This window comes from Tachysurus fulvidraco, chromosome 11 (genome assembly GCF_022655615.1).
Source record: "Tachysurus fulvidraco isolate hzauxx_2018 chromosome 11, HZAU_PFXX_2.0, whole genome shotgun sequence".
NCBI lineage: Eukaryota > Metazoa > Chordata > Actinopteri > Siluriformes > Bagridae > Tachysurus > Tachysurus fulvidraco.
Genome location: NC_062528.1, coordinates 3,408,179 through 3,433,789, shown reverse-complemented (window position 1 = coordinate 3,433,789; position 25,611 = coordinate 3,408,179). Strand labels below are relative to the sequence as shown.

Genomic DNA, 25,611 nt, shown 5'->3' with positions numbered 1-25,611 from the left:
GATTAAGCATGTGCTTGTACTTGAGTTACTAGCCTACGCTGTTCTCTAAACTCATGTCCACACTGAAGGCCGGCGTAGCTGCTCAGAGTTTCCCGGACACAGGGGGTAATTTGTGGGTTTAATAGTGTGTTACTGCTTTGTGAATTAATACCACTTACAAGAATAGAGCCTGCTTCACTATGGACATATTTATGTGTTTGCCAAACAGTTAGCCATCAATGTCTTGTTATAGATTGTTCACAGCTTCATCTTCTGTTGTCTTTTAGTTCAGGACTGCATGAGAGGAATTCTTTATATACAAAGAATAACACTTGTTTCCCAGATCTAAAACAGCATGTGATGTGAGTCAATACAAGTCTAATGCATGTTGATTATGTTAACATTATTTTCGGTAGTGAAACACGAACGCTTGACAGCTCGACACAGTTCCATTGGTGTTAAATGGATTTACATGGGTGAGAATATTACATGAAATGTGCGCATGAATCAGACAAATGCTGCCATTTGGTAGAAGGGATTAATGTGACACAGGGTTCTTGCATGACTGTTGGATCTGGGTTGGATATAAGAGCTCTCCTGGCTGTGATGTGCTGCAGTGTGATGCACAAGCCCAGTCCTGTCGTTTAGACGTGCTGAATGTGTTCAAATGGGATCACTGGCCTAAATTCCTCAACAGCAAAATGAGCAGGAAAATTTCTTGCCTGTAGCATTAAGCAAAAATCAGTAGCTTGGTTAGTTAGATAGCTGACCTTCTTTGCGGTATGTTTTAAGCTCATCTCTGTAAAACACACTTCTGTTTCTGTCACACTTTATTTGCTATTTTAACACTACAGTGGGTTAGCACGTTTGCCTCACACGTCCAGGGTTGGGGGTTCGATTCCCGCCTCCACCTTGTGTGTGTGGAGTTTGCATGTTCTCCCAGTGCCTCGGGGGTTTCCTCCGGGTACTCCGGTTTCCTCCCCCGGTCCAAAGACATGCATGGTAGGTTGATTGGCATCTCTGGAAAATTGTCCGTAGTGTGAGTGTGTGAGTGAATGAGAGTGTGTGTGTGCCCTGCGATGGGTTGGCACTCCGTCCAGGGTGTATCCTGCCTTGATGCCCGATGACGCCTGAGAGGCTCCACGTGACCCGAGGTAGCTCGGATAAGTGGTAGAAAATGAATGAATGAATGAACGAGTGAACACTACAGTGGAAAATTTTAAAGAGGGGAGTCATTACTTATGCATGGCACTTTAACCATCTGGGGCTTAACCGTGAAGCCTCTATACCATATTTAAAAGCTGAACATCGTCACAAGGATTTAACAAGATCTCAGTACTATCACAGATAAACTCAGAACCTTCTATGAAAGTACAAAAAATCAGGAGAAAGTGAGGGAGAAATAATGGGATTAAAATTGTTTAAAATGGCCTAAAATGGTGAGAGAGCAGGCAAGATTGCATTACCTGTCCATCAGTCAGACAACTGAAAGGCAATTTCCCATTTCACAGGCGAGAAAAGGAAGCAAAGGAAGCAGCTAAAGTTCAAAATGAAACTTTCAGAGTCATAATTTCTGACCTAATCGATCAGTTATTTCCTGAAATTCAGGCCAAACCGTGTCACGTCTTGAGAACATGAGATAGAGTTTCTTTGTCGAGTTTGTTCGAGCATTTAGCAAAACCGACCACACGCGGCGCCTGCGATTTAGGAGGCGTGACCGCTATTGTACTGCTTCAGCACAACCCATTATTCACATGCTAATAGCCGCAGTCCATGCTGAACTGTTCGGTAAAAGCATCTCGAGTGCCGCACTTGGAGACTTTCTCGTTTACTGCTCCTGAAATTACCACTCCATAGTCCTGCCTTTCAAATCTCCGATCTAAAGCCTAATTAGGAAAGTTACCATCTGGCAGATGACATAACGCTTAAGAATTGGGTGCATGTTTAGCTTTTTTTTTGTTAGAGACGAGAACATATTGAGAGGCAGCTTGAGTCTGAGACTGTGTGCCTTCCAGATCGGTCATTAGACTCCGAGTTGTTAAGCAGACACATGACCAGTGACCAGAGCCAGTGATGTACATCAAGCTTTATTACACCAGATACCTATATTTTAAAATGATGTAATTGGTGCAAATGTGATTAATCTTTTCAATATGTTAGCTCTATTTAGTGTTTAAACAGATATGCAAGCAGTTCAGAAGGAGATTTAGAGTTGAGTCAGATGTGTTAGCAGCCACTGATATGTGTTCCAGATGTGCCAGCAGCCCTTCATCTATGTTACCAGTCTTCCAGGTGTGTTAGCAGCCCTTCATCTACAGTATGTTACCACTCTTCCAGATGTATTAGTAGCCCTTTATGTTTGTTACCAGTCTTCCAGATGTGTTATCAGTCCTTCATGTGCGTTACCAGTCTTCCAGATGTGTTAACAGGCCTTCATATGTGTTCCAGATGTGTCAGTAGCCCTTCATCGACTGTATATTAGCAGTCTTCCAGATGTGTCATCAGCCCTTTCGGGGCATTTCCAGTCTTCCAGATGTGTTATCAACCCTTCATTGGTGCTACCAGTATTCCAAAGGTGTCATAAGATCTGTATCTACAGTATGTTACCAGTCATCCAGATGTGTTAGCAGCCCTTTGTGTGTTACTAGACTTCCAGATGTGTTAGCAGCCCTTCATTTGTGCTACCAGTATTCCAAACGTGTCAGATCTTCATCTATGTTACCAGTCATCCAGATGTGTTAGCAGCCTTTTATGTGTGTTACTAGACTTCCAGATGTGTTAGCAGCCCTTTATGTGTGTTACCAGTCTTCCATGTGTGTTTCTATTTATTTTCTGTTTATTATTAGATCGTCAGGTGTGTTTGAAGCCCCCCAGGGGTATTGAGAGAACATTTAGTGTGTTGGCAGATTATCAAGTGCGTAAGCACAATGTCAAATGTCATAGCACATTGCAAGGTGTGCTAGTGGACAAGCAGGTGTGTGTTAGAAAACAGCATCGCATGTGTTAGCACATTGGCAGGTGTATTAGCAGACTGCCAGGAATTGCAGCAGATGAAGCAATTGAAGTCTCTTATTGTAGAATGTACCATTCATTGGGGCAGTGGTGGATCAACTGGTTAAGGCTCTGGGTTGTTGATTGGAGGATCGGGATTTCAAGGCCCAGCACAGCCAAGCTGCCACTGCTGGGCCCTTGAGCAAGGCCCTCAACTCTCCCTGCTCCAGGCGTGCTGTATCATAGCTGCCCCTGCACTCTAACCCCAACCTCTTCATTTACAGCACTTAGCAGATGCCCTTATCCAGGGCGACGTATGTTTTTTTTTATCTCATTTTTATAAAACTGAGCAAAAACTCAGGGGCCCAGCAGTGGCATCTGGTGGACGTAGGAATCGAACTCACAACCTTTCGAATTGGTAGCTCAACACATTAACCACTAGGCTACCACATCCAATATGAGCCCACAGGTTCATGAAATGACCAAAATGCACCTCAGTATATTCATTCATTCATTCATTCATTCATTCATTCATTCATTCATTCATTTTCTACCACTTATCCGAACTACCTCGGGTCACGGGGAGCCTGTGCCTATCTCAGGCGTCATCGGGCATCGAGGCAGGATACACCCTGTACGGAGTGCCAACCCATCACAGGGCACACACACACTCACACACTACGGACAATTTTTCCAGAGATGCCAATCAACCTACCATGCATGTCTTTGGACCGGGGGAGGAAACCGGAGTACTCGGAGGAAACCCCCGAGGCACGGGGAGAACATGGAAACTCCATACACACAAGGCGGAGGCGGGAATCGAACCCCCAACCCTGGAGGTGTGAGGCGAACGTGCTAACCACTAAGCCACCGTGCCCCCCCCCACCTCAGTATAGTTTATGCATAATGAATTTAACCTTTATATGATACATCACGATTAACAGCAAAGAAATGAAGTCCACAATGAACTGAATGCAGATATTCAGTCTGGTAAATAATGATGTTTCTCCTCGCTGCTTGTTTCGAAGGCTCACTGGAGTCTAAGCACTTTCAGAAGAACATTTTCCTAAAGTTCAGGCTTATTTTAGCTTTAGGCCTGTCTGATTCTCTCTCACGACGTTTTCCTCTGACTTCTGCTGCTTTCTTCGCTTAAAAAAGATTCAAAGTACAGAAAAGTAAATACAAACATTCTTTTTGTTTGGTTTTAATCCACAGTCTATTTCTAGACATCCTAGAGGCTCAGCATATGGCTGGTTTTCTCTCTTTCAAATATGTATCTGTCAAATATAGTGTACAGTTGAAATCATTGGAGAAATCCTGCTTGAGAAGAGAAGTGATTGAATAGAAGGTATTATTTTCTACACAAAAGCGCAGAAAGTTTCGGCAGGTTTCCGAATTTTGAAGGTTATAAGAAGCTGACAGTGTTGGTTATTTCTCCTCCAAAAAGAGCCTGTAATCATTTTTACTGCTTTAGGAGAGAATTGGGACTGATTGAGACGAAAGTCCTTTCTTTCTACACAAATAAAACGCTATGACATTTCCGTATTTGATGGTTTTGAGAAGCTAATTTCGAGTGTTGATGTTCCACCTTCTCCAAAAAGAGCTTGTAATTATTTTTACTGCTTTAGAAGAGAACTGCAACTGATTTGTCGTTTCTTTCTATGCACAAGCACCGATGTCCCATCGTGTTTCCGTGTAAGACGATGCTGAAAAATCTGACAGTGTTGGTGTTCCAGAAGGGGTTTGGCACAGATGGTAGTTTTTGAAAAACACATATTCAGGTTCTGGTTGTATCTGGCTTTGTTCAGACAATCTGACCAGTTCATGAAGGGTGGCACAGCTGCCTTAAAGTTTCTTATGCTGCTTGTGTGGAGTTTTGCAAGTTCCTTTGGGAGTTCCTCTACGTTCCCTGGTTTCCTCCTATGTCCCAAAACTGTTCCAAACCCATGGCAGTACTTAGATCGGCTTCTCCGTAATTCTCTGAGGAGTGACTGTTGTTTTGTTATGGACTGGTGTGTATTCCTGCCTTGCACACAGTGCTCCAATGATATCCTCCAGATCCACCACAACCTTGACCCGGATCAAGCGCGTACTAAAGATGAATAATGAATTAAGTGAACTTGTATGACGTTAGTAACAGTTAAGGCTGGAGTACGGAGTCGGGTTGCACTTACACATCTTTTGCATTTTGCATGAGATTAATATGAGCTCATTTATATAACCAGTAATAATTTATAAAATAAAATAGCTCTGCTAATAATACTTGCAAGCTGAAATGCACTATTTGTACTTGAACCAAGACTTACAACATGTTCTTTTTTTCCTCAATCCAGCCCTCGTCCTTCTGTCTCATGGCAGCTAAATATGGATTCATCCAGGCATGAGAGAAAGGCCTCTGTGTCGAATTGATTTTTATGCTAATTATAGGAGCCGTGAAAGGAAACACAGTTTGTTCTCCCTCTTTCTTTCTCTCATTTCCATCTCTCGTACACATCTCTAATTTTGTCCTGCTTGAGAATAATTAGGCCCAGCTGCCAAAAAACACGATGTGGAACTGTTCTGTAATTTTGGTCATTCAGATTTGTGGGTGAAATTTTCACATCTTGCGTAGTGCTTCTTTAAAATGACATCCTTATCCCTCTCACCATAACGACCCCTGTGATTCATAGCTTTGATTTACTACCCATAATGGTCTGTGACTAATAAACAGCACCACATAAGGTCTGATTTTAAGAATGGCTTGCTAAAATTCACAGGAATGCTGAATCACCGTGTGCACTGGCAATGTTATTTTTCCTTTGTTGTTTAATTGAAAGAAAAAGAAAAATGGTTCTTATTAAAAGGACAGTCTAGTCAGCATTCCATGACCTTTGGGAGGCCTTTAGCTAAGTTGTTCGACCGTCGATCTTTCTGAAAAATGGCGGACAAATACCTGGTCAGTCAATAATTGTTCAAAAGCCCGGGGCTTTGAATCGGGAAGGTCGTGTTGAGTTCACTGCCTTTTCAGTGTATAATTGCTATCTATTCTTCCAAAGAATAATAAAGAAGAAAGGTTGCCAAAGCAATTGTACAGACGAATAGTGAGACAGGCGGCTGTGACATCACACACACATCTTATGAAAATAATTGTTTTTAATAACTAGTAATGCATTAATAGCTAGCTTTCAGAAATAATTAATTAAATTAATTAAATACACCAACATAAAACTTGCATGAGTCACAGTGAGGAGGCTTGATCCCTGAAGGAAGTGTGGCCTTTGTACCAGTGAACAAGGCACGTGCTAGTGAATGGGGTGTGTCTGTTAGTCTCAGTGAGGCATGAACAAGTCTCTGACAGTTCCAGTGAAAATAATGACCAAAGTCTTAGCCAGTCTCAGTAAGGGAGGCATTGACCGAAGTCTTTGTCAATCCCAGTGAAGGAGGAATGACCGAAGTCTCTGTCAGTCCCAGTGAGGGAGGCATGAGCAAAGTCTCTGTCAATCCCAGTGAGGGAGGCATGACCGAAGTCTCTGTCAGTCTCAGTGAGGGAGGCAAGAGCGACGTCTCTGTCAGTCCCAGTGAGGGAGGCATGAGCGAAGTCTCTGTCAGTCCCAGTGAGGGAGGCATGAGCGAAGTCTCTGTCAGTCCCAGTGAGGGAGGCATGACCAAAGTCTCTGTCAGTCCCAGTGAGGGAGGCATGAGCGAAGTCTCTGTCAGTCCCAGTGAGGGAGGCATGAGCGAAGTCTTTGTCAGTCCCAGTGAGGGAGGCATGAGAAAAGTCTCTGTCAGTCCCAGTGAGGGAGGCATGACCGAAGTCTTTGTCAATCCCAGTGAAGGAGGCATGACCGAAGTCTCTGTCAATCCCAGTGAAGGAGGCATGACCGAAGTCTTTGTCAATCCCAGTGAGGGAGGCATGACCTAAGTCTTAGTCAGTTCCATTAAAGGAGGAATGAACTGTTTCAGTCAGTGCCAATAATGAAAGCCATGACGTACACCTCGATCGTTCCCAGTGAAGGAGGCATGACCAAAGACTCTATCAGTCCCAGTGAAAGAGGCATGATCTAAGTCTCTGTCAGTCACAGTGAAAGAGGCATGATCTAAGTCTCTGTCAGTCACAGTGAAAGAGGCATGACCTAAGTTCCAGTTAAGGAGGCATGATCTAAGCCTCTATCAATCCCTATAGTATTTTTTGAAATCTTGTACTCAGTTTGGTGTGTACAGAAAATCGATTACAGTTTAATTTTTTATTTCAGCTGAATATGAAATATGAATGAAGCTGCATTATTAGTGGTAGTACTCATGATTCATACTCCTTTTGTATTTTAATCCACCATTATGCATGAGCATCTCTAAAGCTCAGACATTATGACAGCATGTTCAGCTTTTATTAATGATGTGCAGTTTTAAAAATTCATGCAGTCACACGCTTTCTGTGATTGATGCTAATGTTCACTGCCCGGACAGGCAGCACGCCAGCCAGCGGGGCATCAGACGGCCAATCGGTCCAGCTGTAGGCAGCTTGTGGCCATTTTCAGTGATGCAATCTCCTTGTAATAGAAAACTAGACACTTCAACTGATGAGCACGGAAACTGTCGTCTTGGCTCCAAATCTGTGACCTTTGGTGTGATCTGTGAAACAGATGGTGAATATAATGGATGTGTGCATGTGCAGGTGCTGCTATAGCTTTTAGTGATATTTAAAAGCCTGGTTAAAGCACTTGTAAATATTCAGTGCCTACCTCATCTCCATCAAGATTGAGACCTCCATTTCTCTGGCAGCTTAACAGCATCTTAATGTGATTCAAGGACCCACATTCTCCCACGAAGTTGCCTTGGCAACAAAGTTCTCTACTCGGCTGATTATTTTATTTATTTCATTTATTTTTGTCCTGTGATGTAGGAAAATCAATAGGAAAAACCCTCAAGGAAGCATTCCAGCAGTTTCAGACAAGCCATTTTTGTGTCCTAGTTAGCACTGTGGGACGTTATCGAACCTAAACAGAGCCGATAGCGCGTTATTATTGACAGAAACTGTGACATTTTACAAAAATTGGCAGCATAATCCCGATGGTAAATGTCTGACTTTTACGTGTGGAAACAGATTTGCTTTTATTTGACAGTTGTGCTAAAATGAATAAAGCCTGTAGAGGAATGTAACTTTTTATTTTGCTGATAAATTACAAAGTTTACATTAAAAACAGCCACGCCTCCTTTCCTAACATTCAATCAAAGTGGCCACACCTCCTTTTCTAACATTCAATCGAAGTGGGCAAACCTCCTTTCCTAATATTCAATCACAGTGGCCACACCTCCTTTTCTAATATTCAATCACAGTGGCCACACCTCCTTTCCTAACATTCAATCAAAGTGGGCAAACCTCCTTTCCTAATATTCAACCCCAGTGGCCACGCCTCCTTTCCTAATATTCAATCCCAGTGGCCACACCTCCTTTCCTAATATTCAATCCCAGTGGCCACACCTCCTTTCCTAATATTCAAACCCAGTGGCCACGCCTCCTTTCCTAACATTCAATCAAAGTGGGCAAACCTCCTTTCCTAATATTCAATCACAGTGGCCACACCTCCTTTCCTAATATTCAATCACAGTGGCCACACCTCCTTTCCTAATATTCAATCCCAGTGGCCACACCTCCTTTCCTAATATTCAATCCCAGTGGCCACACCTCCTTTCCTAATATTCAAACCCAGTGGCCACGCCTCCTTTCCTAACATTCAATCAAAGTGGGCAAACCTCCTTTCCTAATATTCAATCACAGTGGCCACACCTCCTTTTCTAATATTCAATCACAGTGGCCACACCTCCTTTCCTAACATTCAATCAAAGTGGGCAAACCTCCTTTCCTAATATTCAACCCCAGTGGCCACGCCTCCTTTCCTAATATTCAATCACAGTGGCCACACCTCCTTTCCTAATATTCAATCCCAGTGGCCACACCTCCTTTCCTAATATTCAAACCCAGTGGCCACGCCTCCTTTCCTAACATTCAATCAAAGTGGGCAAACCTCCTTTCCTAATATTCAACCCCAGTGGCCACGCCTCCTTTCCTAACATTCAATCACAGTGGCCACACCTCCTTTCCTAATATTCAATCACAGTGGCCACACCTCCTTTGGTGAACTGACAAGTGACACCCCTTTTTTCCTGGAACCCACATTCACATGTCATTTTAATAAACATGCACTAGTAAGTAAGAGTCACCAGTTTCTCAGTCATACATTTCATAAATAATTATAATAACCTTTAGACTCCCGTTCAGCTCCACGTGGACTGCATAAACGCCTCTCTCTCCTGTTTGATCTCAAACTGTTCGCAGCTTTTTTTATCTCCCATTCTCACCTTTCAATCAGGAGAAAAGGAGCGTGACAGAGCTATTATTGAATACAGGCTCCTGTATAAAGACCCGCTGTCTTTATTGTCACGTTCTCTCTTGGGGGTTAAAATGAAAGAGCGAGGGCACTATATCTGAATGGATCACTGTGCGGATTCATGAGGTGTGAACTCACTCCTTCTTATTTCACTACCTTTTAGTCTCTAGAGACAGCGGCACGCATAAAATGGTTATTTTCAAGGACATAGAAGCTAAAAGAAGCATTTCGGAGAGGTTATTCTGAGACAGAATGGGTGTTGATTTGTTTATGAAACCGCTACACAATAGGCTTTGTGTTCATTATTTCCTTATTTACTTTTTCTAACATACGAGGCTTCGGTAATAAACGTGCGGTTATAAATTCTCCCAACAAAACTCGCGTTTGCAATCACAACATGTCATAACTTAATGACTTCACTGTAGTCATTTGCATAAAAATGTGCATTTCATCTCTCAGATTTACCCACCGTGATTTATTATTATTTTTCGATGATTTTCACACCTTGGGAATTTTTTTTATTGGATTCAGTCAAGCAGGAGAAGAATTGTATCGTATCTGAGATGACTTCTCACAGAGATCTGCTCTCATTTGCGCTGGAACATCTAGAAAAGTGACAGTTTTTTTCTTTTATTGCATGAGTGTGTGTGGTGACAATTCTGCAAATCACGTCGCGGGGACTTGATGGGCTGTCGCTTCTTTAGTCAACATGTATTTAGTCAACAAGGCTTATCGTTATTGCGCTACAACTTGGTGACTTGATTAGATACGATGCTCGTCTCTGTCGCAGATCAGCCATGTGTCACTACCAGAAATGTATTTCAGGTGAAATAAAGCCACTGATTAGAACAGCATTGTGGAGGATCCGTTACACATCCCTTTAGGTTACTAGCCCTATCTTGCCTTACAGAAAAGTCACGTTAAAAAACACTTGCTTTTTTTTTTAGACGTATTCTTAAGGGTCACATATGTTTCACATGTAGAGCATGTGTTTGTTTTTTTTTTCTTCCATATATTTTTTGTGGGGGTGGCTTAGCGGTTAGCACGTTCGCCTCACACCACCAGGGTTGGGGGTTCGATTCCCGCCTCCGCCTTGTGTGTGTGGAGTTTGCATGTTCTCCCCGTGCCTCGGGGGTTTCCTCCGGGTACTCCGGTTTCCTTCCCCGGTCCAAAGACATGCATGGTAGGTTGATCGGCATCTCTGGAAAATTGTCCGTAGTGTGTGATTACGTGAGTGAACAAGAGTGTGTGTGTGTGTGGGTGTGTGGGTATGTGTGAATGAGAGTGTGTGTGTGCCCTGCGATGGGTTGGCACTCCGTCCAGGGTGTATCCTGCCTCGATGCCCGATGACGCCTGAGATAGGCACAGGCTCCCGAGAAGTTCGAGAGAAGTTCGGATAAGCGGTAATGAATGAATGAATGTATGAATATTTTTTGTGCATTTTTCATTGCACAAAACAGTAGTTGAATAAAAAAATTTCAATAATTCTTTTTCACATGTAATGCATGTTTTTAATGTATCAATATTTTACCTGATTTTTTAAATACATCCTTCTGTACCACATCCTACAAATGCTAATCCAAAGCCTATCCCTGGGCACTCAGGGGAAACCCTTGTTAATCAGCATAAAATTCATGCATTTGGACTGGAGGAGCAAAACGGAGACCCTGGCGGTAAAAGACCCTGAATCACGGGGAGAACATGCGAACGCTACACTTTTCACATTGAATTATTTATTTTTCTAATTTTTACATTGTCATGTAACAGAAGTCAAGTCGAACGCAGGTGCAGTGAATTTTTTTGTTTTATTTGATTTTATTTGATACTCCATTGTGATTTTTTCCACATAATTCGCCTTCAACTTTTCAAATTTTAAAAGTTTGCGTTAATTTGGCCGCGTTATTAAATTATTTTCAAACTCTTGCCATATAATTTTTCACATTTGATTATCACCAAATGTCTCACACAGACATGATTAGACAATTTTTCCATTCGATCCCATAATGATGTCTCAATTGTTTACATGATTTCAGGTTTGCAGTCTAAAAAAAATGGCATTTTTCCATAAAATCACATATTAATGGAATAAGATTTGTAATCTGCTGTCATCTATTTAACCATCAATCTGTTGAAAGCTTCAGTGTTATGACTTCGAGCCTTGCCTAAAGCATAGCCATAGGAAGTGAATCACCAGTATTCGGCCAGAACGTGTACATTCATCAGCAGCTGGGTCTGAGATGCTCTGTTTGGGGATTCCTTTGAGGAACTTCCTTATTAAACCCGAGAAATTCATAAATTATTTTTTCTTGCTCTTCCTTGCCCGTGTAGAGAAATCGATCTGGATAACTGGGGATAGGACAGAGAGTAGTATAAAAAAAGTGTATCGGTCTGAGTCACTCTTCCACACAGGATCTACATACTGTACACTGTCGCAATCTGTCCTACAATTAAGCCTCTCCTCCAATCGAAATTTCACCGCACCATTTACTCCAAAATCCTACAGAACTTTTTAGAAGGTAGAAGTCATTTTGGTGAAGTTAATACTTTATCTGTTCCTACCTGTCAAGTTTAAGCACCAGGTTTGTCCTTTAATTGGAGCATCAGTCTAACCTGGGCAGGAATAACACTTGTATATTTCTCAGGATGGCTATAAAGTGTGTGAAGTGTGTGTTGTGTGTATGTGTTATTGGTTACTTTACTGCTGAGTTGGGATTTATTTCTTCACAACTCTTCAGGGCTTTTATTTGTCAAAATTCTTTTCTGTTTTCTGTTTCTGAAGGTACAGTGCTGAAGAATTTTCAGACAGTAGCAAAGGTTTAAAGGAACACACTTGTTACGCACAATACGTTATCGTTTCTATAGCGACGGCCCATATGCTGGTACCTGGAAGATTGAAGATGGTCTGCTATTATTATACAAAATTAAAAAAAAAAACATGTAAATGTACAAAGGAGAAAAAATTTTAACAGTCAGGAGTAAAGCTGTAACTTTTCTGATGTCATCAGGAAAGAGGCAACAATACTGTACAAGCTACTCTTAATGTTTTTTTTGTCTTAATTTGACTTAATTTGACTCCAATGTTTGATAAAAGAAGAACTAATTTGTTTCATTAACCTTAAATGTGAATAGAAATTGATTAAATGTACAAATGTGACAATTAGATAAGTCAGATAATGCAGGCGAATGCAGGTTGACCCAAACAGTAGCTTCGGAAATGCAACCCACAACAGGCCACAAGCAACAGAAGCTTAAATAAACTCTTAAATATTAAACACTAATTACTGTAAGAAGCAGTGAAATTGCAGATGGTGTGTGGAGCCGAGGGTTGTTGTTTATGTTTGAAGGCCAAACTGTGTTTCTGGGAGGAAAAAAGTTAACCACGATTCAGTCAGCATTTAGGAGAATGCTATTTAATACTCTTGATTTGGTGATTTTGATTTTATCTCTTGATGTCTACGCTGAAATAGAGTAACACCTTACTTATCTTTCAAAATATTAAGGAACAAGAGAGTTGAAGGATGCACCTATACTGATGTCTTTGTTTGTGTATTTGTGTGATATGCAGGACGAGGAAGCTGATAAACCATGGAGCGTTTCATTTTTTGCATGATGCTGTTGGGGGTTCTGGTGCGAGGACAGCAGTGCCCAGGCCGATGTATCTGCCAGACCATCTCACCCACCCTGACCTTGCTTTGTGCGAAGACTGGACTCCTGTTTGTTCCACACACTATTGATCGCAAGACCGTAGAGTTGAGGCTAACGGACAACTTCATCACAGCGGTCCGTAGGAAGGACTTTTTAAACATGACGAGCCTGGTGCACCTGACACTGTCCCGCAATACCATAAGCCAGATTGCACCTCATGCATTTGTTGGACTCAAAGCATTAAGGGCACTTCACATGGATGGGAACCGACTGACTGATATAAAGAATGATCAGCTGAAAGGTTTGGTCAACCTTCGGCATCTCATCCTGGGGAACAACCAAATCCACCATATAGACCCTTCCTCCTTTGACGAGTTTGTATCAACTATTGAGGATTTGGATTTGTCTTACAACAACCTGAGGACGTTGCCATGGGAGGCTATTGCCAGGATGACCAACATCAACACGCTAACTTTGGATCACAATCTTATCGATCACATAGGAGCTGGAACTTTCACGCTGCTTACCAAACTGGTCAGATTGGACATGACGTCCAACCGTTTGCAGAAGCTGCCCCCAGACTCCCTCTTCCAGCATGCGCAAGTGCTGTCTGATCCTAAAGGTAGCTCTAGTTCCTCTAAACTGACGGTGAGTTTTGGTGGGAACCCACTCCACTGCAACTGTGAGCTTTTGTGGTTGCGCAGGCTCACCCGAAAGGATGACCTGGAGACTTGTGCCTCACCTGACCAACTTATGGACAAGTATTTCTGGTCCATTCAGGAGGAGGAGTTTATCTGTGAACCCCCACTCATTATCAAGCACCATGTCACTAAGCCGTATGTCATGGAAGGCCAAGGTGTTACGCTCAAGTGTAAAGCCATGGGTGATCCAGATCCTACAATTCACTGGCGCTTTCCTGATGGAAAGCTGGTCCACAATAACTCACGTACCATCCTGTATGATAATGGAACTCTGGACATCCTGATTACAACACTGAAAGACAGTGGGGCGTTTAACTGTGTTGCCTCGAATGCTGCTGGAATTGCCACAGCAGCTGTAGAGATAAACATGATCCCATTGCCGTTGTTCGTCAACAACACTAGTCACATGAAGGAGGCTGACCCTGGCTTGTCTGACATCACCACCTCCACCAAATCCGGTAACAATGACACTAAGCAACAGGACAAGAGGGTGGTGGTGGATGAGCTGACCTCCAATTCGGCCATGATCCACTGGCCTTCAGAGCGACACATTCCAGGAATAAGGATGTACCAGATCCAGTATAACAGTACTATGGATGACACTCTGGTCTACAGGTAAGTAAAAGTGGTTACTGACTTGACATTCTGCTAAATGTAATCAATTGAGTGTTATAGAGTGACAAGTAAACTGTTGCCAATAAAAGGATACCAATGTCCATTCTACAGACATCAGACATGCTTTTATTGTCATCATGTTGTAGGAGTTCCTGAATAATTCAGTTAACTAGAAATTAGGTATGTGCTAAATTATTTGAATTGAACACAGTATTTTTGAGACACAATCATACCATGTAAATCCAGGCCTTGTTTTCTAGGTTCCTGTCTTTCCTGGTTTTGACCTTTGCCCATGTGTTCAGTGTTTAAGTTACTAGGATGGATGCTAGTATCAAGTCTAAATGAGTTTTAGGGGTTTAAGCATTTTATATGCTTAAGTGTATAGTATAATAAGCATATGCTTAAGAATTGTAAAGAGAATTGTGCTGCATTGCTCTATAAACTGCAGGGATGTTTACAAGAACGATCTCGATCGTCAAAATCACCACAATTGTGTTAGTTACAGTAGCTAGAAATAAAGAAATAAATTGATGTGAAATATTTTCAGAAAAAAAAAAAAATAATAATTCCAAGCACCACCCAGCTAGTTATCTCTAATTTTAGGGTTCATTAGCTGCTCAGAGTAACCTTAGATCAGACACAAATCAGACAATATGTCATGATTAAACATTAAACTTAAGGGCAAATCACATCCACTTTGCTGATACGTGACATACAAAAGAGTGTTTCAAGGATAAAACATGAAATAAAAGAAAAAGCTGTGAAACCATAAAGTGTTTCTGGTGTGTTGCGCAAAAAATGGCTTTGTGGCACAGAAGCATAGCACAGCTTGTGTAAAAAAAAAAAAAATCATTTCTTTTAAATAAATATAAATAACCAAGGAAATAGCTAAGAGGAAGAAGAGTGTTCTCATAAACCAATGTAAACTGAGCATCTTAAAATGCCATAGGCTTTTTACTAGCATGCTTCGGTTTCTGAAGAAACCAATTTCTATAGAAACAGGTTTCATAAACAACCCGGCTAAATGAAAACATGCTGGTGTAATTGTAATTGTGTACATGTCTGAGTAATTAATAAATATAAAAAAAACCTAGAAATAAATCTGGAAATCAAATTAGTGTGCATCTTGTAGGTTTAAGTTAAGATCCTGTTACATTTTGCTGGGTTTATAATCTATAATTAACGCTAGATACTAAAAATGCTAAAAATGAATTAAAAATAATTTAAAAGAAAAACTTTAGCATGTGAATTACTGATATACTGTCATTTTGTCAAATGTTCTATTTTTTTATGAGTTATGAGTGTTTTTCCAAGTAGTTTTCTTTGTTGTATTTTAATTATATTTTCTCTAACATGCATGAAAAAGAAATAAATATTTTCTTATTTTTTTTTATTATATAAGCAAGAAAAAAAAAACAGATATCAGATTTGATTAAATGTGCCAGTTGAATGATGATATTCTTCATTGTTTGGGGTGTTTTATTTTTGGTATTGTAACTTGAAATGTTGTTTTCTTTCCTCAAATTAACGTCTTTTTTTTTATGAAATATGTTTTAATGATTTCCTTATTGTTCAATCAAGAATATAGCATGTTCTTAATGACATATTCTGTGTGCCATTGTTTGTGGTAGTCATAAGCACTATTCGGACGGGACTAGTTTTACGTGGGGACGTGGAGTAATGCGATTTTACCTCAGGACGTCTGTAATATTAATTGGCCAATTCGCACAGGACAAGACATGTCAGTAAAACTAGCAGAAGTGGGAGGGGTAACTCGCTTTACGCACCACGATAACCTCCTTGTCGTCATGTGCGTATGACGTTGCTTCCTGTTTCAAGCGCCTCCATGCTTGCAAAACGTGCCAAAAAAACTACTTTTAAATAGGAAATGACGGAATTTTACCGTACATATTTACAGCAGGTCTATTCGGACAGGATTAGTATTACCTGAGGTAATTTTTCCGGACCTTTTTACAGAAGGTAAAAATCGCCGTAATCTTTACTGACATTGTCCGTAATGATTACCGAGATGGCACATTCGGACGGGACTAAAATCACAGAGAAGCTCTGGTAATAATTACTTTACCCCCACGTCCCCACGTGAAACTAATCCCGTCCGAATAGGGCTACAAACATGGAAAGATTTATGAATTCGTTCAGGGAAAAAAATTTGAATTAAAATTTAGTCATCAATTCGAGAAAACAAATTCAACTACAATCTGATTGTAAATGTGGTTTAAAGAAAGGACACTTCATTTGATAAACACAACATGATGTCATTGTAAATTGGGTGGAGCTTGAAGGCTTTTCTTCCAAATGGTGTTTCGGATAACGAGGACAAAACCAAAGTAGTTTTTAAAAGAGTTTCAGATCATCTTTTTATGGCTACGGTTTAGATGCAGTTCATCCAAAGACATGAAAAATGACTACATTTGTTATTTGTACCTGTTGTGTCTTTCCTTTAATGTGTAAAAGGAGAGGTCTATGGCATCATGTATTAAATTTCCAAAACTAGTTTTACAAGTAAAGGAGCATGAAATAATAAATTGATGTGTCACAAACTTTACTATGATGGATGAAGTTTGCTGCACATCCTCGTGATCACACAATACATCTTACATCCCTGACTGCTCATGTGTGTTCTGTTAAAAACAAGTGCTAAAATGGATTGACTCTCTGAAATGGAAGCATATGGAAGATTTAAAAAAAAGAAGAAGATGCTAAATGTGTAGCTTTTCATTAAATGAAATGTCCTGGGTTTTTTTTCTCTCTCCAAGCTTAGAAGGATGCAGCAATACAGACTTTTTTTTTACAATTTGCCCAAATGTCAGAGAACTGGGAAGCTGGGAGAGAGTGTGTGTGTGGGTGGAAATGCCAGAAGTTCGCGTACAAGTGTGTTAATCACCAGCATCTCAATATTGGCAGTTGTGAAGTGTTAGCCGATGTGTGAATGTGAAAAAACTCATTTATTGAGAGTATCCCTGTAGGAGGACTTTAATAAAGCAAACTCGAATGTAGGCTGTTTTTGATGAAGATGGAAATGAAAATGAGGTGTAATTTGCTTACATTGGCAAACTTGACTGGATGTGTGTCATGATGCCTTCCTTACAAGATGTGTTAAATGTCATGTGTAATTTAGATGGTGCACTTAAGTCCAGTAAAATGAGATGATCTGCACCGTGTTTTTCATCTTGAAATGCGGTCGTGCTATCAGGTAGCAATTTACTTGGATGAAAAATTCTCTCGCTGTTAAAGAAGAACCTTTGATCAGAAAGTTCGGCCAGTTTCAATGGTGCAAAGGTGTATGGAAAGTGTATGGCTGAGAATGTGTAGGAGAGGTCTTACTGACTTGAAGTAATGCCAGACCATGTAGGAGGATATCGCAGCCTACATAGAATAGAAAACAAATGCAAGCTTTTATTTGCATGGAGCTTGTGTTAACGTGTTGGCAACTGAAATTACTTTATGAATAGCACATTATATTGCCGGTCCTGATCGATCCTGTACTCAGGTTTCTGCCAGAGTTACAAACGCCTCCTTCAGGGTCCTCCAGTCTCTTCACCCCCTCGTTGCCCCTAGGTGTGAACAACGCTCTGCATGCTGCCCTGTGATGGACTGGCATCTCACTGTAGATGTCTTACTACTTCTAGATGTCAAAACTACTGTCCTGGCGACCCTAACCAGTACAAACAGTATAGCATATCTGATGTGAAAATATGTCTAATTTGACCACTGGCTGGTATCCGCCTCAGTATTATAGAGTATTGTAGAGTATCCTTCCATCCATCCATCTATCCATCCATCCATCCATCCATCCATCCAATCGTCCATCCATCCATCCTCTACAATGCTTATTCTAGTAAGTCTCGTGGAGCCTGGAGCCTGGGTGTAACCTAGACAGAATTCCAAATTATCACAACACAATTTAGCCAATTTATCCAATTGCTCGCACACATACACACACACACACACACACACACACACACACACACACACACACACACACACACACACACATTCACACACTAAAGACAATTAAGAGATGCCAGCATAAAATGTATGTCTTTGAAAGTGACATGACATACTCAGAGGGTCAGTACGGTGACCCCTACTCAGAATTTGTTCTCTGCATTTAACCCATCCAAAGTGCACACACACAGCAGTGAACACACACAGCAGTAAACACACACACACACACACACACACACACACACACACAGCAGTAAACACACACACACAGCAGTGAACACACAAAGCAGTAAACACACACACACAGCAGTGAACACACACACACAGCAGTAAACACACACACAGCAGTAAACACATACACACAGCAGTGAACACACACACACAGCAGTGAACACACACCCAGAGCAGTGGGCAGCCATTTATGCCGTGGCGCACGGGGAGGTTTGGTGCTTTGCTCAAGGGCACCTCAGTCGTGGCCGGCCCAAGACTCGAACCCACAACCTTAGGGTTAGGAGTCAGACTCTCTAACCATTAGGCCATGACTTGGACTAGGGGAGGAAACCAAAGTATCTGGAGGAAACCCCAGTGGCATGGGGAGAACGTGCAAACTCACATGGCCGAGTTGAATACTGAGTATTTCATCAGATAAACATTAGGCTGGACATGTGCTACTCCTCCAGTATAAAATTTAAAAGGTTTGCTCTCAAGCTAGAGTAGGCCATAACCCTGCCCCTGCCTCTGCCTTTGCCTCTGGCCCAAACATTATACTTTCATTTTTTTTTTACAAACCAGCCCACCATATGTCCTTTATTCAACCAAAGAACATGCTATTTTGTTCTTGCAGGTAATACACGACCTCTTATAGCATCTGACCTCATCAGAATATCACTTGTGCTGACATGCTGCCGATTCTTCATGTGACACCACTTCCTGATTTCCCTTAGACCTTGTTATAGAGACTGTTGGATACTCAGTTTTAAAATTCGATGATTCACTGGGAAGGAAAGACCAGTCATTTTGTTCCAGAGAACAAACTCAAGCTTAAGATCTGCCAATTTACTCCCGTAAACATTTGTATCAGCATTGTAAACTTTTCTGAAATATTTTTATTTCAAAAGTTATTACTTTTTGTCCTCACTCTGTCTCTTGTCCTCCGTCATTCTAGGATGATTCCACCAGAGAGCAAGACATTCCGGATCAATGACCTGGCGGCGGGACGTGAGTATGAGTTGTGTGTTCTTGCCGTGTATGATGACGGCATCACGTCCCTCACCGCTACACGTGTGGTCGGTTGTGTCCACTTCCGTACCGGGCCTGAGGCGGGACAGTGCCAGTTTGCTCAAGCACAGTTCCTGGGTGGCACCATGATCATCATTATTGGTGGCGTCATTGTGGCCTCTGTGCTCGTCTTCATTGTCATCCTGATGATCCGATACAAGGCGTATGGCACGGCTGATGCCTCCAAAGTCAAAGGTGGAATGTCTGGAAGTGTCCACTCCGGTCGTGCCACGTCAAAAAATCAGGAGCATGTGGGCGAATCTCCAGTCAGTACAGACTGCCATGCTATTGCGCTGCTTAGCCTTGAAAATGAGACTCGGGAGGAAGCAAAGGAACTGACGCCTCCGATTAACCCAGAGGTGGCAGCTTTGGCTCTCGTACCTGCTCCTCCCATCCCACCATCCCGCAGGGCAAGTTTAGGAGCCCCACCTTCAGATGATAACCAGACAGACAGCAGCCTGACAGGCTCCACCATGTCACTTTGCCCCATTGGCACCAGTACAAGTGACAGGGACAGGAAGCGGACGCCAGTGGCCATTGGGTTGCTGCCGGGTGAGCTGGCGAGGGCAAGGCATCGCTTCTCATTCGATGGGGACTACACGCTTTTCCAGAGCCACAGCTACCCGAGACGGGCCCGTGCCCGCCGCCACAAATCCAGCTCGCAGCTTGATGTCTCGCCTCCGACTGAACGCCGCATCACGTTCAGTAGCAGCACTGAATGGATGCTCGAGAGCACAGTGTGAATAACTGAATAACACGTACACAGTGGGGTCCCAAACTCCGAGTTCACTACAAGCAACTGTCTTTATTTCATCAGTTATCCCGGGTCAATTCAATTTCAATACATTTCTCAAACAAGATCACTAATATTGTTTATTAGTGTTCACCAATTCTCTAAAATAATCCCAGACTAGACTTAGACTGGAGGGGATTGTGGGGTTACTTTTTTTATACTCCCATTTCTGACCATTCCAGCAGACACTCTTGATCAATCCTGCCTGCTCCCACAACTGTCCGATTCTGTTACCTAGACCAGGAAAGGGCAGTTACTGATAATGGGTTAATAAGAGCAGTAAATCTGTCCTGCATTGTAAACACACTCAAGTTCAAAAAAAATGTGACTACGTTATTAACCGACTGTTGTCAACAAAGTAAAAACTGCCCGCTGCTGTGACTTTTTCACTGGGTCTTACACGATCCCGGTCCAACTACACACCTCCCGCTATAACACCAGTCGTGCAACACCAGTTCAGTCTTATGTCATTTGTGACATTATTCCTGAGCCACTTGAAAATCCCATCCAGACCCATTTCTCAACTCATGTCAATCAAATCCCTCGACACTGCAATATTGCAGGACTCACTACAGTATGTTTGCTTCACTGCCAGTTGCCATGGTTTCAGCATGATATCCACACAAGCTAGCTAATGTATGAAGAAAGATAAAACACCTACAAATTAGAGCACGAATCTTCAACCAGAATAGCAAGTCCGAAAGGACATGTTTGTGTGCAAAATGCATCGGTATAATGACTAACTGTCTTAAAAACAGGCTTAAGTGGTTTAATGTTCAAAAAATGAGATGGTGAAAACACTAATGTGGGTTAAACACTTTTAGCAGTAAAGCAAAGAGTCCCACTGACCAGCTCAGGATCTCAAGTCTTTCACATTTGGGGGAAAAAAAATTAATGTCAGTGTTAAAGTTAAACTTTGCACAAGGTTCTTTGGTACATTTAGCAGCTGTAGATTTTCAATGCTTCAGTCATTTTCTTGGATGCTACAGCAGACATTTTGTCAATATTCACAGAATGCTTTTATTTTTCTTGTTTTTTTGTATCAGCTAAATTCTGGGATTGGAGCATCTCGTCGTTGTCTGGCGGAAACCTCGTATGTCCAAATGTTGTCAATTTCATATTTTTGCACACATCGATGCTATCGGTCAGTCTCCATGTGGGTCTGTTATTTTTACAAGTTATTAACCAATCTAAAGTCTTGAAAATAGCTTGAGCGCAAATCTCTTAACTCCATTGGACACTTCAACTGTCCACCTCTTCTTCACTCCGCGGGAGAACTTCACGGCATATTTCTCCTCAAGAAGAGTCGCAACGAATCAACACGTCTTCTGAGGTAAATCTCTTCAAAACAATGGGCTCAAAGAAAAAAAATCTTGACCCCCGCTAGTTCTGGTGCTCGTCTGAGGACAGGAATTTAGCGCAAGACAATAAACTGCAACGCGGACTAAACCCTGTGCATTGCAGATAAGATACAGCATTTTTTTAAGTTCCTGAAAAATAATGATTTTGGAGATACGAGGATTCCGCCCGATACCGACGATCTGCAAGGGGCTCAGACACTGAAACAGACATGGAACAGACCTGAAACCATGAAGAGGAATAATGCAAGTAGTCAATATAACAAAAAACAGACAGTAAAATGTTCAAGGATTTTCACATGGGCGACAATTTCACAGTCGATCTGCTTAAAATATAATTTTTACTTTTTAATTATTGCGAAATGTTAAGAGTCGACATTTTGTCGAAGGTCAAATATTTTGGCATTTTTTTATACTTTGATGCACAACAGCTTTTGGTGCTTGTCTTATACAGTAAATCTAGCTAACTGATGTTAACTGTAAACGTGTTTATTATTAACAAAGTCATTCGTAGATTGTTTGGATTTTATATTAATAAACTCAAAACATTTTCTATTCTCCGTGCCAGAAAGCGACAAGGCCGTGTCAGTGCAGCGAGTGAGAAAATCGAGTCGAGATGAAACGTTAGTATTGGGAGATGACAGAAAGGGGGCGGGGTTTTCCAGTGGGCGGGTTCATTTTCTGAGCGATAATATGGGAATCATTCCAGGTCGCGTTATGTTCTGGGTTTTCTGTGCCATTTTCTGGGTGGAACAAAGAAGATCTTCGAGCAATAACTCGTAACAGAGAGTACAAAGATGTTAAAATCCAGAGTGCAGATGCTCAGCTGTTGCTCTAGACGCAATAAAATTAATAAATACGTTTACCAAATTAGGAGCAAAACATGATACTGTTTGGATTTCACAATGAAAATTATTTGAAATTAAATTTTGAGTCGAATTGAAATCTTTTTTTATGATTAAAACATGATACGATAACTGATGGAAATAAAGTTTCAGATTTTGGGATCCTGACACACACACAAGCACACACACACACACACACACACACACACACACAGTTTTTTTTCTTCATGTGTCATGTGTTGTCCATGTTTAATGTTTTATTTGAAAGCACAGTCTGATTCTGTTCTGCTTCAGACACAAAGAGAGAGATGGTGATGAAAAGAAAGAAAGAAACGGTTGCCACACCCTTTCCCATAATGCAGCGGTGCCTTATTCCTGAACATGTACCAATGGAAGACATGCTGCTATGTGTCCATCCACTCTTCATCCATCTTTTTTGTTTAATGGTTATTTTTCTATGTGATGCCACGGTGAGAGCTTGGTGGAAACGTGACTGCTCTGTTTTCTTTGTAATACTTCATTAACGAAAGGCGACGATCACGATGACGCACGATCGACGTCCGAGCGTGACATTCCAGAGTCACGGCGCTCACGTATGTCCGATCATTTAAGACGACTGAATGCACAGAAGACACGAGATACAGAACTTCGGACATGCATCGGACCGGTCTATACGACGCAGATCAGTTTAAAAAAAAAAAAAGAAAAGAAAATAATAATAATTCATACAAATACCGATCGCATTCATTGGAAAAAAGAGGGGGGGAAAAAAACTGAGCCTGGGAATTTTCCGTGGACTCTTTCAGCCAGGATGGATTACGTCATGATAGAGATCAGAGAAATGACTGTACGATTGTAATCGGTATTGTATCTGGCTGGTCTAGATTGAAAACACAACAAAAAGAAAGAAAGAAAAAAAAAACCTGCAAATGCAAATTACATATATGAATATATTCTGAACTATCTCTGTATGTGTTCCAAATATGTAAAGTCATAGGTGACGTGACTTTTTACACAGCATTCTGGGTGATGGCTGCCAGTTTTTACATTAAAAATCTGCGTCGTCACATCCTTCTCCTGATTTAGTTTATTAAAGTTTGGATCACTTAAAGTCGTGTGGAGTTTCTGTGTGTGTGTGTGTGTGTGTGTGTGTGTGTGTTAATTTGAAAGTAAACATTCTAAAAGTGTAAAACAAAAACAAAAATAAACTCCCCAAAGTAAACATAAATCAACATGAACACAGTTTAGAGCTTATTAACATGCTAAGAACTGCTTGCTAATTATTTAATGCCTCTTTTCCACCGGAAAGAACTAGCGCTGGTGCTGGTTCAAAGTTGGTTCCACTGGCGAACCTTCTAAGAACCGGTTTGCCTTTCCACCGGTTAGAGAGCATCACAGAGCCGAGTCTGACGTCACTGTATACGTGTCACGTGTCCCAGCAACGTTAGCGCAGCAGCGACAAACACAACAACAATGGCGGATGTTGCTTTACTATTAATGCTCATGGCTTTGTGAACTTACATTGGCATCCAAACGCGGCGAATAAAACGTGTATGTGCAGCTCCGTGTAATCTGTATAAACGGAGGTTGTAATCGAGAAAGTACATAACGTTATTTTATCGTTAACACAGAAAAAAAGTTAGCCTTAGCATGTAGCTACCTACTATCATGTGTGCTGATAATGTATCATATCGTGGTAAAGTAAAAGTGTATTAAACATTAGTATACTTAAGGTACATTATCAAATGCGCTAACAGTAGCCCCGCCCACAGCTCCTGACACAAGCGGTTCTTAAGTCTAGACCAGCAACGTTTTGGTGCTGAACAAATAAAAAGAGCAGGAGTTAAGAAACGCACAATTAGAGTTTTCAGCTTTACATTATCCATCACTCATCACCTTGTAAAATGATTTGTGATTTGTTAATTAATTAATATTTTTGTTGCATCATTAATTTATTAAAGTATCTATCTATCTATCTATCTATCTATCTATCTATCTATCTATCTATCTATCTATCTATTTAAAAAATCTTAAAAAAATTTTTATTTACATTTTTATTCAGTGTTCACAATCAATAATATTTATGATTAATTATAGATTGATTCATATGTTTGTACTTTTTATATTGCATTTATAATAATTAAGCCACGATAATGTATTTATTATTATTATTATTATTATTATTATTATTATTATTATTATTATTATTAATATTGATTAATAAATTATTGCTATATTTATATTAAATATTTAATAATAAATAAAAATGATGAATTGATGACACTGAATCATTTCAGTAATACATAATTACATTTAAGAACGCAAAATAGAAGGTCATTTCTCTTAGAAGTGTATAAATCAATCTAAGAACGTTTGACGCAATCCAATTAAATTTCATTTTATTAATATAGCAGTTTTTAAGCAAACCCAGAGGGAAAAAAAGGTGGAATATAACAAAGAGCAGGATAAAGTTGATAAAAGATCAAATCTGTTAAAAAAATACAATAAAGTTTAATAAGAGAAAATGAGCGCATGTGAATAAGATGGATATCTCCAGAAAAGGAAAGAATAATTAAAGTCAGTGAAGTGATACAACAGACTTTAAGCAGGTTTTAAAAAGGTAATAAAGGAAGAATTTTGGATGATTTTGGGAATCGGATCGAGTTCTTTTTCTAGCCGAAAGTTCAGATTTTTCCTGCTTTTGTTCTGAAGAACCACAATGAAGACCCTCGTGTAGTTATTGCTTTGGAGTGAGTAGGAATTAAAATGTTTTCTCCATGATTTTCTCCACATTTTAATCCACATCTTCAGCATCACCAATATGATTAGGAGCTCAACTTTCTGCACTCTGACCTTCATCTGGAGCAGGACTTCTAGAAGAAGGTGGACACGAGCTCAGGTGGGGTCCTTAGTGAAACGTTAGCATGGGTCACATTCAATAAAGCCGCATTTCCATGGACTGAGTCTTTCTTTCTTTCTTTCTTTTTTAAATAGTTACTTATGTTACAAGCGTCGTATCCTTTCGAATGGGATTGATTGTTTTTTGTTGTTGTTTATTTTCACAAACTGGTG

At 40.8% G+C, this 25,611-nt stretch overlaps 1 protein-coding gene across 2 annotated transcripts in view; it reads left to right on the top strand.

The window, feature by feature from the left end:
- Window positions 1-21,569, top strand: part of lrfn1 (leucine rich repeat and fibronectin type III domain containing 1) — a 132,198-nt gene extending 110,629 nt beyond the window's left edge. For both annotated transcript variants that reach the window (XM_027138705.2, XM_047820236.1), the window contains 2 exons: window positions 12,901-14,296; window positions 19,431-21,569. In XM_027138705.2, coding sequence (XP_026994506.2) covers window positions 12,921-14,296; window positions 19,431-20,286 — 2,232 coding nt within the window. In that variant the 5' untranslated portion in view covers window positions 12,901-12,920 and the 3' untranslated portion in view covers window positions 20,287-21,569. The remainder of the gene's footprint in view (window positions 1-12,900; window positions 14,297-19,430) is intronic.
- The last annotated feature ends 4,042 nt before the right edge of the window (window positions 21,570-25,611 follow it).